Below are 15,155 nucleotides of genomic sequence, written 5' to 3' on the forward strand. Positions count from 1 at the left end.
TACAGCCCTGTGAGACCGTTCTACTGCCCTATCCACCTCCTACCTACCCTCTGTTGTTCGAGTCCATGCACCAACCACCTCCCTCCTGCCTTGCATAATCTGATGTGCTGCAACTGCCCTCCGTTTAGCTTGATGCCCCGGCCCACTCCTCCTGCCCTCCGTTGCCCAATTTGATGTCCCATCATTGCCCTCCTGCATAGCTTGCTGCCCCTTCTTTTCTTCCCCCTGCCCTCCACTGTCTGTGCGCATGCCCCTTGTTAACTTATCAAGTATTTGTAGAGCACTCGCACACCAGTTGGTTTCTTGGCGCAGATTGCTAGGGGGTTAGCCAACCTGGAGACAGATCATTCATAAGCTTGGATAAAAAGCCAGGTTTTGAGGCCCTTCCTGAAATTCAGTAAATTAACGCTTGACCTGATTTCCAGGGGAGTGGAGTTCCATAGATGGGGGGGCTAGAGTTGCAAACCTGCAACTCCCTTGGCGCTTCAACTTGAAGGTAGGGACAGTCAGAAGTTGGAGCTGTGCCGAACGGAGACTGAGCGAGGGAGTGTAGCGGGAGATGAGGTTGTTTATGAATTTAGGGCTCTGGCCATTCTGGGATTTAAACACCAGGCTGCCCACTTTGAAGATGCAGCGCTGGGGGATGGGGAGCCAGTGCAGTTTCCTAAGAAGGGGGGGGGGGGGTGTGTGTTGCCACCTGGGTTGTTTGTGTACAAGTCTGGCTGCTTGTTCTGTACCATGTGTAGCCGTTTAGTAAGGCCAAGTGGTAGACCAAGGTATGTTGCATTGGCATAGTCTAAACGTGACATTACCAAAGCTATCAGCACCTGGTGACCCCTAGACTTTTCACTGAGGGTGAAGGAACTGGGGGGAGCCTAATTTGCTTGGTCAATACTGTGGGCCACATGGATTATGGGCGTCACTCGTCAGGACCAGTTCGGTTTTACCTGGGTTTAGTTTTAAGTGATTGAGTTCCATCCATTGACGGATGAATGTCATGGTGGATTGAAAATCAGATATCGACTGGGGAAGAGTTGTCAATAGTCATAAGTTGGAGGTCGTCGGCATAGTTGAAGGTGTCCACCCTTCTTTCCTTCAGACGTCTGATCAGAGGGAGAAGGTAGAGGTTGAACAGGTGCGGGGAGAGCGCAGAGCCCTGGGGAACCCCGCATGTGGTTTTGAGTTTGGGGGCAGTGAACTGGCCTGTACAGACTGCCTGAGTGCGGTTTTCCAGGAAGGAGATGATCCATTTAAGGGCGAGGCCCTGAATACCTGCCTCTCTGACACGGTCTGCCAATATATTATGGTCGACAGTGTCGAATGTGGGCGAGAGATCCAACAGCACCAGGGCCTGAGGGGTGCCTTTGTCTGCCTTTTTTCGTAAGGAGTCCAGAACCTCCTGTACGGAAACCCGCTTGGCGTGGGTCAAGGAACTCGGATTGTTCCATGAAATTGGACATGCATTTTGCAACGTGGGCTTCCAATAACTTAACCAAATAGGGGAGCAGGGAAATAGGGCGGTAGTTAGCCAGCGTCTTGGGGTCGGCACTAGGTTTCTTTAGAAGAGGGACCACTATGGCCGCCTTGAAGGTATTAGGTACAACGCCCTGGGACAGTGAGTTGTTGAGAAGGGCGAGGCAGGGGCCGGGACAGTGGAGAAGGCTGTTTTTAAGACATGAGGGGGACATTAGACCGTAGGGGAGCCAGATCTGACTTTTGTTAGTAGGACACACAGGGTTACTGTGTCAATGGGCGGAAAAAAGTTAAGGGAGTGGGGGTTACTGGGCATGGGGGGGCAGCTTGTAGCAACGTAGGGGAGGGGATACTGGCTTTGATGTTGACAATTTTGTCAATGAAGAACTTGTTCAAGGAGTCGCAGAGGTCCTGTGACGGCGTGGGTTAGCTAAGAGTTCTCTCTGGATTGGATAGTTTGTCTACGATTGTGAAAATTTCTTTGGATTTGTTGTTAGCGGTTAGGATTCTTGAGGAGAAATGGGCTGCCTTAGCTGGGGAAATTGCCTTTTTGTATTTCTTCAAGGCCAGTAAATAGGTAGTTTTATGGGCCAGCGAATAGATCTGCCTCCCTTCTTTTCAAATTGGCAGAGGGAGAGTTTGTTGTTTTAGGTCGGGGGAGAACCACTTCTGCGCCGTATGGCGACGGGTCAGTCTGATTTGTTTAAGTGAGGCATGGTCATTGCTAGCTGCTAGAAGCCAGGCAGAGATGTTCTCCTCATGGAGGTTGACATTGGGCATGGGGTGGGGAGCTGAGTTGGCCAGAGTGTTTCACACATGTTATAGTTAGCTGGACATTTCACTCGTGAAAAACCATTGAAATTCCCCCGTTATAGTTAGTGCAGGCGACTATAACTCACGCGACCGCAATCCTCTGCTGATGACGTCAGATATTACATCACGGATGACATATGTGTCTTTCGGAAAAAAAAATATTTGTAATATATGTATAGCTAAGGATTAATGGAAGACGACATGGGTAAATAGGTGTCTAAATACAGTGATGTAATATCTGACGTCATCAGCAGAGGATTCCGGTCACGTGAGTTATAGTTGTCTGCACTAACTAGAACGGGGGAATTTCAATGGTTTTTCACGAGTGAAATGTCCAGCTAACTATAACATGTGTGAAACCTATGGTTTCTTAAGTGAATTTGCAAGGTTTTTTAAATGCTAATTCCTAACTATAACGTGTGTGAAACCTATGGTTTTTTCAGTGACTATATATATAGATATATACACACATGTACAGGGTGGGTAAGGGTATTGGGTGGTAAGGGTGTTTAAGGGTATTTTTATGGATTAGGAGTTAGTGAAGGTATTAGGTGGTGAGGGTGTTATTAGGGTTTAAGGTGGTTAGGGGTATTGAGTGGTAGGGGTGTTTTTAGAGCATTGGGTGGGTAAGAGTATTGGGTGGTTTGGCGTGCCTGAGTTGAGGAGTCGATTAGGCTATATATATATATATATATTATATACATATATATTTATGGACACGCGTGTATGAGTATATATACATATACATTTGTATGTATACATACATGCATATGTCTCGAGCACTCCACTGCCACTGGCTCTTCGGTTCGGAAGAATGGAGCACGGACCACGACTATGGTGCATAAAATCAGATTTATTCACCCAGAGGTAAAACAGCTATTACGCGTTTCGGTTCCGGAGAGCCTTGATATGCATATGTATGTATTTATATGTTATGTATGTATGCATGTATACAAGTATGTGTGTGTCAATATATGTATATATAAATACAAAGGGTTTTAAAGGTATGTGTGGTAAAGGCATATGCGTAGTAAAAGCACTGGGTGGTAATGGCATGTGTGGTAATGGCCTGCGCAGTTCCGTCATACATCTGGCTCGGAAGAGTCACCCAAGTACAGCTATGTCCTCAAAAGCTAGCCTCCTTTTCTTGGGCAAAGTTTGAGGGTTCCTGAAGAGATCTTCCCCATACGGGAATGGATGATGATCAGTCTCAATCTCTCATGAAGCTCCTCTTCAAGGTTGGGTGCCGTCCCATCATACTCTATGCCTCTTCATTCTACAGAGTCAATAATGAAATATGCATGGTGCCCCAAAAGGGTGAGGGCACCCTGAGAGTCAGGGACCTGGTCTTCAGTAATGGCCTCCAAAGTGTGTTGAAGGAACGGAAAAAGGACAGCCGTTGATGACAGTAAGTCTTCTCAGTGATCAGAGTGGCGGATTCAACCTTTGAGGCTCGAAGCAGCGAATGTCTAGTTCAGATACAGTCGATACACATCATGTAGGAAGCTGGCTCTTTATATAGTGGTTCAAAACGAGGTACACTGTGTAAACAGCCCAGGCAAACCCCATTTGGTTTACAGAGGCACAAATGATGACCTAAATGCTCTCTTTTGTGGTAGTGTATGGGCTACCAGTTAAGCTTAACAGAGGGTAGTGCCAAGCATTTGTTCTACTTAGAGGCAATCAATGAGAAATACAAGAATAATAATGACATTATGAAACAAGTACTTTTTTCAATATGATTTTTTACAGGTAAGTAAAAAGTTCAATTCAATGCGTCTTTACGCAGCAATGCCTCTCTATGGAAGAAAAGGCATATGTTATTTGCAATCTGTTTCTGGGGGTCTCCTTCGGAACTTAGGGGGCCAAGGTCCTAAGTACCACCATCAGTTACTGGTTACCTGCCCTGGGGCATCCAGGTGCAGAGAGGCTGGTTGGGTTGGTAGTTGTGCGCGCTACGCCAGTGGAAAGAAGAGGGCCACCTAGAAAAAGGCTGCAGAGGCAAACTTGGGGACAAGTCCGGGAGCTCCCAATGGGTGCTCGGGTCACAAGGGTCCTGGGAACAAGGGAGCACAGCTGGTACTCCGGTACCTGGGCTGGGGCACAGAGTAGAAAGGTTGGCTGGGCTGTTCGTGTCTTCGGTCTTCACCAGTTGAGGGAGATTCCGGAAAGCTGGGCCACTCTTGAAGTGAGTCTCTGTAGTGCTGTCATCCCTAGACGGCTGCTTGGTCTCAGTGCAGCTGGAGTCAGATTGGACTCAAGGGCGCAGTCTGCTGCAAGGAGTCTAGTACCTAGGGTATTGGTCTTGTGTGGCTCCGGTTGGTCCTTGAGTCCTCTCACTTGGTGGGTTGGACAGATCTGACCTTCGGGAGCACAGTGTCCTCTTCCTGAAGGGCTGCTTCGTCAGGCTAGCCAGGAGAGCAGCAACTCGGTAGACAAGACTTTGCGTTTTAGTGCCTGCGGACGGCAGCGGAGGAGCTCCTCTAATCCAAGTGAGATTACTTGGCAATTTGCGATGGCTGGCAATCTCCTGGGGTTCTTGAAAGCTGGTCAGCTGCAGGAGTCGCCGCCGGTCATGACTGTCGAGGCTTGTTGCAGGCACGGTTTAGCACCAAACATCCACAGCAGTCTTCAGTTCTGGTGGCTCTTTTTTGTCCTTTCTAGTTCCATCGAATCTAAGTTACTGGTGTCAAGGGTGCCACCTACATACTCAATTTAGGGGCATTACAGGGAGTGACAGGTAGCAGCCAATGGGCTACTTATCTTTAGACTGTCTACACCCTTTGTATTACCACTTCCTACGGGAAGTGGGAATAACCCTGAACCAGAGAGCCTAATTCAGCCCAAACTAAGATAGTGGAATTCTACAAGCCATGCTCACTTCAAGTAGCCCACCTAAGGGATGGTACTAGCCTGAGAGGGGAACAAGACTCTTGACACGCCACTTACCCCACCTGTCTTAGTGCCAAATGGTGCTGTGGCCAGAGGGTGGCATTTCCCCTGACTGGGGGAGTGTTGGGTCGCAAATCAAAGGCAGCAGAGGCCTTTGAAGCCACCTGCCTTGATATGCTTATTACTTAGTCATCCTGCTAGTAGGCGGTGACAACAGCTCTGGCTGGAGCAAGCACGGTCTTGGTCCTCAGAAAGCACAGGTTTTCACATTCAGGGACACAGAAACCTGTCTGTGGTGACATGCTGTCTGCACCAGTGAGCCAGTACACAGGTAGTCGGTAGGTTTTCAGGGGATACCTCTAAGGTGCCCTCTGGGTGCATGTATTAATAAATCCGCCACTGGTTGCGGGCTCACGGGTACTTTCTACCACACGATATGGGAGTGTCCCCACATTACACAATACTGGAGGGCAGTTATGACGACAATCACCCAGGTGTGTGGATTTGAGGTACCCCCAGAACCTCGGATGTGCCTGCTTAATGTTTGGGAGCCCACAGATCTCAACCATGCGGCACAGGGTTGGGCGACACTCGGCATCACACTAGCCAAAAGGAACATTGCGCAACACTGGGGAGCCCCAATACTACCTACTCACCAGCAGTGGTGCCGGGATCTAGATAGCACCATGGTGGCAGAAAAGGCAGTCTTTATTAATAGGGGATCCCCTCGAAAATGGACACGTGTGTAGGGGAACTGAAACACCTTCCAGGGAAATATCTATGCCCCTCCATCAGCAGACTCAGATTCGGACTTAAGTGACTGATAAACCGAAAACAGGTATGCCATAAAAAAGTCTCCAATGTGAGGTGTGAAACTCGGCAACAGTATGGCGCTGGGATGGGCACAACTGTATTTACATGACTACTCATCGTGTGTGGAATTGCTGCGTGTGTTATGTCAAATATTCTCTGTAATAGGTCATGACTGTAAATTGCTCTGCTCGATGTGTATTATACTGATAATAAAATGTTTAATAAATAAATCCGCCACTGGAATCATTGTGGGTTTATTAGTATGAGATACCAAACATCTCTAGTTTCAGTGAAGCCATCATGTAGCCAAGAAACATGTAAGCACCACTGTCTAGCACATGTACTCAAAATGGCTTCCCTGTCCACTTGCAATTTCTAAGAATCGACTTAGACATCACAGGGGCAAATCTGCTCATGCAGATATGTCCACATATGTAGTATAGTGAACCCTGCCTTAGGGCTGTAGGGGCTGACTTGCCTATTCTGCATGCAGTGTCTTTAGGTATAGCACACAGGTGTGCCATGTCATGTCTTCCTTTCTCAGCACCATGGCACGAAGCCTGCATTGGCAGTCCGCATGTTGGTGCTGATGGTTCTCTTAGGGTGGCACAATACATGTGCAGCCCTTAGAGACCCTCTTTAGCCTCCTTGCCCAGAAGTACCATTTACTAGGGACTTACAAGGGGTGCTAAAGGTATTGCCAATTGGGGGGAACAATTTACAGTTTTCGGGAAAGAGATCTGGCACTCGGGATCTGGATAGCAGGAACCCAGGGCACTTCAGTCAAAACTGCATCAGATACTAGGCAAAAAGTGGGGGTGATCATGTCAAAAAGGGGCACTTTTCCTACACATCCGACCCCAATGGCAGAGAAAAACAATCTAATAATGTAGTCCAAGCCAATGCACATTTCCAAGTAGGGGAGGACTCCCAGTGACTCGAAAGACTTGTTCAAACAAACATGTCCAAGGCCAACACTAGACGGCAGGTGTATGCAAAGGAAGTGTATCTACAGCCGCACATGCTATGAACATACAATTACTAGACCTGTGCCAGTCTCTTGTTGGTTATTTTGAACAGGGGTTAAGTCTAGCATGGTTAACAGACAGGCGGAAGTGAATATATCATTCGAGAACAGAAGATGAACATATGTTTTAGAAGCATTCGGAGAGTGGACGAGACCAAGGTTGATCAACAGTTTGATGTGAAGCTGGCCGTGGGCTTTGTGTGGGACAATATGCATGCAGAGAACATGCATAGGCTGGTGTTTAAAATGAGCAGTAATGCATCTTGAACTCTAAAATCTTCTTTGTACTGTGTATAAATGCAAAGTCCATTCACTTTCTCTTTTTATTAGGAACAGTTCCCGGTTGCTGCATCTGGGGTTCTTTGAAATTTGTTCAATACCTGTAAATATGAATATTTGATGTTTAATGCTATTCAACAGACTCCGCTAGCTACCACTTCAGCCAATGAAACCACCAGCGCCACAACATTTACCTCTTTTAAACCTCTGTCTGAAGAGCACGCTCTGTCCCTGTTCTTAAAATGTAAGTCCGGCTCCCCCCTTGATCCTGCTCCGGCTCAGACTTTGAATGAATTAGCTCCGCTACTGATTAAACCTTTGTTAAAAATCTGGAACTCTATCCCTGCAATCGGGCCTCTTTCCTTCTCTGTGGAAACATGCAATGCTATTACCAATTCTGAAAAAAACTGATGCCGACCCACTATGTTTTAGCAATTATCGGCCCATTTCACTTCTCCCTAAACCAGCTAAAGTGTTAGAGAAAGTGGTGCAAGAGCAATTGTCTGACTACTTGGAATCGAATCACTTGTTACATGACACCCAGTCAGGATTCAGGCCAAACTTTAGCACCGAACCAGCCCTGCTTGAAGCAACTGAATCAATTCGCGAATGCGTGGATAGAGGAGAGGAGGCCATGTTGGTCCTCCTCGACCTATCCGCAGCATTCGATACCATTTCTCATAACATCTTACTTAATCGTCTTTTGGAAGTGGGCATTGGCTGGATTCCGCTGGCTTGGGTGAAATCATTTTTGACAGACAGATTCCAACAGGTCTCCTTTGGCTCTTTTGTTTCCACTGAGAAACCATTGATATGGGGGGTCCCTCAGGTCTCTGCCCTAAGCCCCCTCCTATTTAACGTATATCTTAGGCCGTTGGCAAGGGTGGTTGAATCTTGGGGCGTTAGAGTGATCTTCTACGCTGATGATACTCAGCTTGTGTTTTCATTTAAAGATCACTCTGAAAGCTCTTTAGCTAATTTTCGCCACTGCCTGGTTAACATCGCCTCCTGGATGTCCACCAACAATTTGAAATTAAATGCCGAAAAAACGGAGGTTCTTTTCTTTAATCAGAAATCTGCCATCCCTTCTAACATCTGGTGGCCTGTTGAACTTAATCCCCCCCCCCCCGGCACCAGTTCAGGCTGCCCGCAACTTAGGCTTTCAATTTGATACAGAGCTTTCCTGTAAAAGTCTCTTCCTCCTGCTTTGGAAAACTACGAATGATAAAAAAAAATCATCCCTTTTTTGCCTCATGAGTCCCGTAGAACAGTAGTCCATGCTCTAATAACTTCTCATTTAGACTACGCAAACAGTCTGTACCTCGGGGCTCCAGCGTTCCTTATTAATCGTTTGCAGCTGGTGCAGAATTCGGCGGCCAGGCTGATTTATAACATCCCTTATCGCCATTCAATTTCACCGTACTTGGCCAAACTGCACTGGTTACCAGTGAACTACCGCATTCAATATAAAGCCCTAGTTCTTACCTTCAGAGCTCTTAATGGCCGAGGTCCTGCATACTTAATGCATAGACTCAGGCTGACTCAGGCGACACGGAACCTGAGATCTAATCATCTTCGCCTCATGTTCTGCCCTCGATATAGTCTGGCACGCATGGGAGGCAGGGCTTTTGCCATGGCCACCTCTAGACTGTGGAACCGATTACCGATGGAACTCAGATTTGCGACATCTGAGCCTCTATTTCGAAGAAAATTAAAGACCTGGTTTTTCTCCTGCTTTTAGCTACATTGTTCATGCTCAGCTTGTCCTCTTACCGTCACATTCTCTTGTTGTCAGCGGCGGGACACCCCCGTTGGGGGTAGCTGAGCGCTTTACAAATTTCTAAAATAAATAAAATAAATCAATGAAATGTTCTGCAAGAGACTGATTTGTATATGGTATAATAGTGCTCCTGGATCCAAGTTTTAGACTCCTAATATAGTATAGGTTACAGGGACATTATATAACATATATGATGAATGTACAATTATAGTTGATCGATTCTTTGATGCTGTGTCGATAAACACGGTTAAATGTGATGATAGTGGCTTTGTTGCTACCTAGTTTACTAATAGAGCAGTCATAGCAAGTGAGAAGTAAATTATGTTTAAAGTTGTTTGACTCTTGAACGTACATAGCAGTGATGGGAATTTGGCAATACACTCCTATATCCCTAATACATCACTGGGTGTAGCTCACTAGACAATTATTAAACCTTCATGTGGCCAAGTCAGAGTCTCCTTGCTTAAGGTATTTGTATTCAGGACACACCATAACTGTAGAGACTGTTATTCCAATGAACCTCTTAAAGAGGTATCCAACATCTACCTCCATCCTGTGCTATAATTATCCATTATAATACTTCAGTATATTTGTATTTACAAACTTGGCATCGACTTACAGGCTACTTATTTCTTAACTTTATTTTCTAAAGAAGCATTAAGAAAGTTTCTTCACACACAGGTAAAGACTGCCATGAAGCAGCTTCTTGCATCTCACTATTTGTGTTCCATACCAGACAAGACCTAAGGTGCACGTTACATGATGATCTCCTTTAAGACACCATCCTAGCGAGTCTCCTTTCAGTTGGAGAAAGGTTAATCCTTGCAAACAGCTTTGACAGAAACACCCATGTCACTTTTGTTTTAGGCTTTCTTTCAATTTAGCAGATCGTCAATGCCTCCAATGAGCACATGCTTGTTGCTCTGAACTTAGCAATTTAACTGACCTTTGAAAGTCACCCCTCTACAATTAGTATATAATGCTCCTGGGAATGTTACTTCGAAGAACGAATGCTGCCATAACACAGAGAGGAAAATGTTACTTAACTGTATCCAACGGTTTGCTGCTTGTCGTGCTGTAGATCACATGCTTTGCATTATCCTGCCATTTGGTGCTGGCTTCCGAAAAGGACAAGCTATTTACTTAGAATACATTTGAAAGCCCACAAAGCATTATTAGCTAGCAGGCTACCACAGATTACTGCTTTTGCTCATCACAAAAGGTGTGCCAGCTAGTGTGTGAAATTCAAGATGAAATGTCCCGTAAGGCTGAAGTAACAGACCTACTTGGATTTACAATCTTAACAGAACTATGCTGACTTCAAAAATGCTCTGAAGGTTTTTATTGGAAGCCATCTAGCCTAGATATCAGGTGTTTGTTGCATGCCTGCCCATCACTGACGATGAGCACGCTCTTCATGTAAAGCCTCCAATTAGACAGATGTAGAGATGTTATGTAATGCCAAATGGGTACTAAAGTATATTATCCATTTAGACAGCACAATACTCAACCCGCTGGTATACAATGGACAACAGATTTCAGTTACAATTCAAAGGGACCAAAATAAAAGAAAAATCTACCTGACCCACACTCCATTCAATGAACTCTCTCAGCACCTATTTTCTTTCATTTTCTTATTGACCTGTGTAGAGATACTTACCTGGGAAGTTGGCAAAATGCAAGCTCCCTCATTTACTAGGTCTACTTCGCCCCTATGTCTACTGACCTAGGTCTGGACAGATGTTTGGAAAGCAAACGCTATCTTCAGTTACCAGTTTGAACTGATGAGGAGTTCAAATCTGGCAATATTAAAGTAAGAAGAAAAGAGTACATGTTGAGAAGTAAATAGCAGGGAGCGTGCGTTTGTTAATAACTTATGATATGATAAAGCAATTCAATCAAATTGTCACAACAACTAAGCTTAGGTAACTTATTTTCTTCGAAAGTTAACCTTTTAACACTCATTGACATGTCTGTGAGACACCGGCAGAAGTGTTCATGCCCTTACCTTTCAAACTGAACATTATGTGTGTTATGTATGGACTCCCCATCAATGAACGTGATCAGTTGCATCATGTAAGGCACAAATTGTTTAGTTGAAGAGAACAGATGTAAAACAAGCGCATTCCACCACCAAAATAGGAGCCACCAAATTCCTGCACATGCAAGCGCTCTATTCCTGTGTACTCTGAGACACCAACAGGACTGCACCTCAGGTCATCCCACCAACAGAACCACTATGGTGGAACAGGAAAACCAGCATGCATGATAATGGTCCAGAAAGACCACCTGCAAATGGACTACTGCTTTCAGTGTCCACAATTAGACTGAACACAATTTAATGGTCAACTGATACCTGCTTACTTCATTAATGTGGTATTTCAACACTGCATAGAGATTTAAAATTATCTAAACTAGCTTCATCTTTAGCGTCTGACATCTGCAGGGGACCAAGTCAGACCATTCTTTAACTAGCAATAAGAGCTGCAAAAAATATAAATGCAAAGCGGCATTTGAGCAGCAGCTTCAGAGGCAAGTAGGAAGCTCATGCAGATGGAAGCAGACCAGGCAGTAAAACACCAGGCAGGAGGACGAGCATTTCAAAAGGTGGGGTTCCCGAACCTGTGCTGCTTCCCGATGGGGGAAGGGTGGTCCGCAAGCTGTCAAAGTCCATAAACTCGTCTCTGTCTGCAGGGCTGCCGAAGTTGTCAAAGCTGGTACTGGCTGGGAAGGGAGGAGGAGCACACAAACATAGAGTAGACAAACAAACACAACATTCATGCCCTCCCTCCAAAAAATTATCTTCAAAAGCGAAGGAAAATTTAACCTATCTGAAATTAACAGCTTAAATATTTTTTCATTACATTCGTTTTAAATCCTCAAACTTTTTAACAAAGCACACATTTAAAAAACTGAACATATCAGAAACCTTCATTCCTAGAGTGGAGGGTTCTTTCATACGTTTTAAAAGCATAGTTAAAATGTTTAAACAATCCATTAGAATGTAATACTTGGGTTTCATTTTTGGACTGCTCACAATATTTTAGCTGTGTTCTGCGGAAAACTGTTGAGCTTCACCTTCAAAAGCAAGACAGCAGAGACTTCTTCTAGATTAAACGTGTGCCCATTTCTTTGACACTCGGAAAAAACAGTTTTGCCCTTGCTTACTGAGAACTAATGTGCCCATGCTTTTTTCAGTATAGAGATTTTTTTTTTTTTTCTTTTTTACACTGCATCCACCAGCACCTTAATAAGCACTAAAAGGAAAATGTTACTTACCCAGAAGCATCTGTTCTTGGCATGTAGAGCTGTAGATTCACATGCTTTGCATACTCCTGCCATCTAGTGTTGGGACCGGATGTTTGCAAGTTGTTTTTCATCGAAGAAGTCTTTCCAGACACGAGGTAAGTTGACTCCTCCTTTCGGTGATAGTGCGCATGGGCATCAACTCCATTGTTAGATTGTTTTACCACAGAGGGTGAGAATGGAGTTAGAGAGTGTAGAATAGAGATGTCCATGAGTATGAATGTAAATTGAGAACTACCATTACAGGAGACCGGGGAGGTGGGTGTGCGCATGTGAATCTACACCTCTACATGCCAAGAACAGGTGGTTACTGGGTAACATTTTCTGTTCGATGCATGTGAGCTGTAGAGCACATGCTTTGCATAGACTATATGGCAGTATACTCCCAGAGCGGTGGCTAACCTGTAGTGGTTGTAGTTGTTTGAAACAGTGTTTCAAGTACTGCTTGGCCTACATTTGCTGGTTGTATCACAAACACATCTACACAATAGTGATTGGTGAATGGGTGCACTGTAGACCATGTTGCTGCCTTACAGATGTCAGCCAGGGGAATATTCGCTAAGAAGGCAATAGTAGCCCCTATTTTGCAAGTGGAATGTGCTCTAGGGGGTATTTTTAAAGTTCTTTTTGCTTTGGCATAACATGTTTGGATACATTTTCCAAACCATCTTGCAATACCGGACTTAGATATGGGATTACCTTTGTGTGGTGGGGAAAAAGCAACAAATAGTTGCTTTGTTTTTTTAAATTGCTTGGTTCTTTCTACATAGTATAGTAGAGCTCGTCTAACATCAAGCCTGTGTAGAGCTCGCTCTGCTACAGAATCAGGTTGAGGCGGGAACACAGGTAACTGAACTGATTGATATGAAAGGCAGAAACTCCTTTGGGGATAAATTTAGGATTGGTTCGAAGAATCACTATCTTTATGAAGTTGAAAGAAAGGCTCTTGTATAGTTAATGCCTGAAGTTCACCAACTCTCCTTAGTGAGGTTATTGCTGTGAGGAAAACAACCTTCTATGAGAGGCATTGTAACTGATATTTATACACTGGTTCAAAAGGTGGACCCATTAGCCTTGTAAGGACTATGTTTAGGCTCCACTCTGGTGGAGGGGGAACTCTTGGTGTATCACCCTTTTTAACTCTTCCACGAAGGCTTTGATCACTGGTACTCTGAATAGAGATAAGTGTCTATTTTGCATGTATGCAGCTACCGCTGCTCGGTGTAAATGATGGATGTGTAAACTAATTTAGATTGCTGTAAATGCAACAGGTAACAAATGATGTTTTGTACAGAGGCATCAAGTGGATGGATGTTATTACAATAGATAAACCATTTCCATTTTGCTGCATAACATACTCTAGTAGTAGGTTATCTAGCCTATTTGAGAATATTCATACAGTCTGATGGTAATTGTAAATAAACAAACTGACTTCAGGATCCAAATCGCTAGGTTGAGTTCTCTAGGATTTGGATGTCTGATTTCTCCATGGCTCCAAGTGGGGAGACTGGGTGCGAGATGTAGCTTTTGATGTGGCACCACTGACCGTTCTAAGAGGGTGGTGTACCAAGGTTGATGAGCCCATGTGGGTGATACTAATATCAGTGTGAGGGATGTTTCCTTGAGCTTCCGAACCAGTAATGGAATTAGGGGGAGTGGCAGAAAAGCGTAGGCAAATATTCCTGGCCAATTTATCCATAGAGCCTTCCCCTTGGATAGACTGTGTGAGAACCTGCATGCGGAGTTTGGGCAATTTGCGCTGTGGACTGTAGCAAATAGATCTATCTGTGGGAATCCCCATTGTTGAAAGTAGGGAAGAACAATCTGGGGATGAAGTTCCCACTCGTGCTGCCTGTGTCTGCTGAGCAGGTCGGCAATTTGATTGCCTAACCCTAGAAGGTGTTCTGCTAGGAGATACATTCTGTGATGAATTGCCCAATTCCAAATGCTTTGTGCCAGGCGGGACAGCTGGAGTGTGTGTGTCCCTCCCTGTTTCTGCATATATTACACTGCTGTCATGTTGTCTGTGTGGCCTAAGACAGTTTTGCGTAGAAGGTGAGTGTGGAAAACTTTGAGTGCTAGGAACACTGCTAGAAGTTTCAGGTAGTTGATGTGGAGACATTTGTGATCGTCTGACCACAGCCCTTGTACTGTGTGATGGTAGAGATTAGCACCCCAACCGGTTACAGATGCGTCTGCTGTCCGTACTGTCTGTGGAATCGGGTCTATGAAGGTCCGCCCTTTTGGTAAGTTTTGAGGGTTCCACCACTGCAGAGAGAGATGGGTGCAGCCGTCTACCAATACTTGTTCGGTTAATTGACCTTGCGACTGATTCCACTGGCGCGATAGACATTCCTGCAGAGGACGAATGTGAAGCCTTGCTTGAGGTACGATTGCAATGCAGGATGCTATCATTCCCAGCAGCTGCATAAAAACTCTGGCTGGTAATGTTTGATTGGGTTGAAATTTTAGTATTGTGGCCTGAATATTGTGAATCCTGGCTACATTGGGAGAGGCTAGAGCTTTGACAGTGTTGAGGGAAGCTCCTAGATACGATTGCACTTGGGCCGGGCACAGATGGGACTTTTGTGCAATGATTGTGAAACCTTACTGATGAAGTAGGTGTACTGTTGCCTGAGTGTGTAGTATACAGTCATGGTAAGTGCCAGCTTTGATAAGTAATGTTTGCCTGCTATCACAAATCTGAGGTATTTATGATGAGCTGGATGAATTGGAATGTGAAAGTAGGCGTCTTTTAGATCCAAAGTAGAC

General features: G+C 44.9%; 1 protein-coding gene across 7 annotated transcripts in view; it reads right to left on the reverse strand.

The window, feature by feature from the left end:
- Positions 1–15,155, reverse strand: part of EPN1 (epsin 1) — a 336,950-nt gene that overhangs the window by 162,027 nt on the left and 159,768 nt on the right. For 4 of the 7 annotated variants that reach the window (XM_085616570.1, XM_085616568.1, XM_085616569.1 and 1 more), the window contains one exon: positions 11,700–11,801. The exons of the other annotated variants lie outside the window; for them this stretch is intronic. In XM_085616570.1, the coding sequence (XP_085472696.1) occupies positions 11,700–11,801 (102 nt within the window). The remainder of the gene's footprint in view (positions 1–11,699; positions 11,802–15,155) is intronic. 7 annotated transcript variants of the gene reach the window in all.

This window comes from Triturus cristatus, chromosome 7, assembly GCF_964204655.1.
Source record: "Triturus cristatus chromosome 7, aTriCri1.1, whole genome shotgun sequence".
NCBI lineage: Eukaryota > Metazoa > Chordata > Amphibia > Caudata > Salamandridae > Triturus > Triturus cristatus.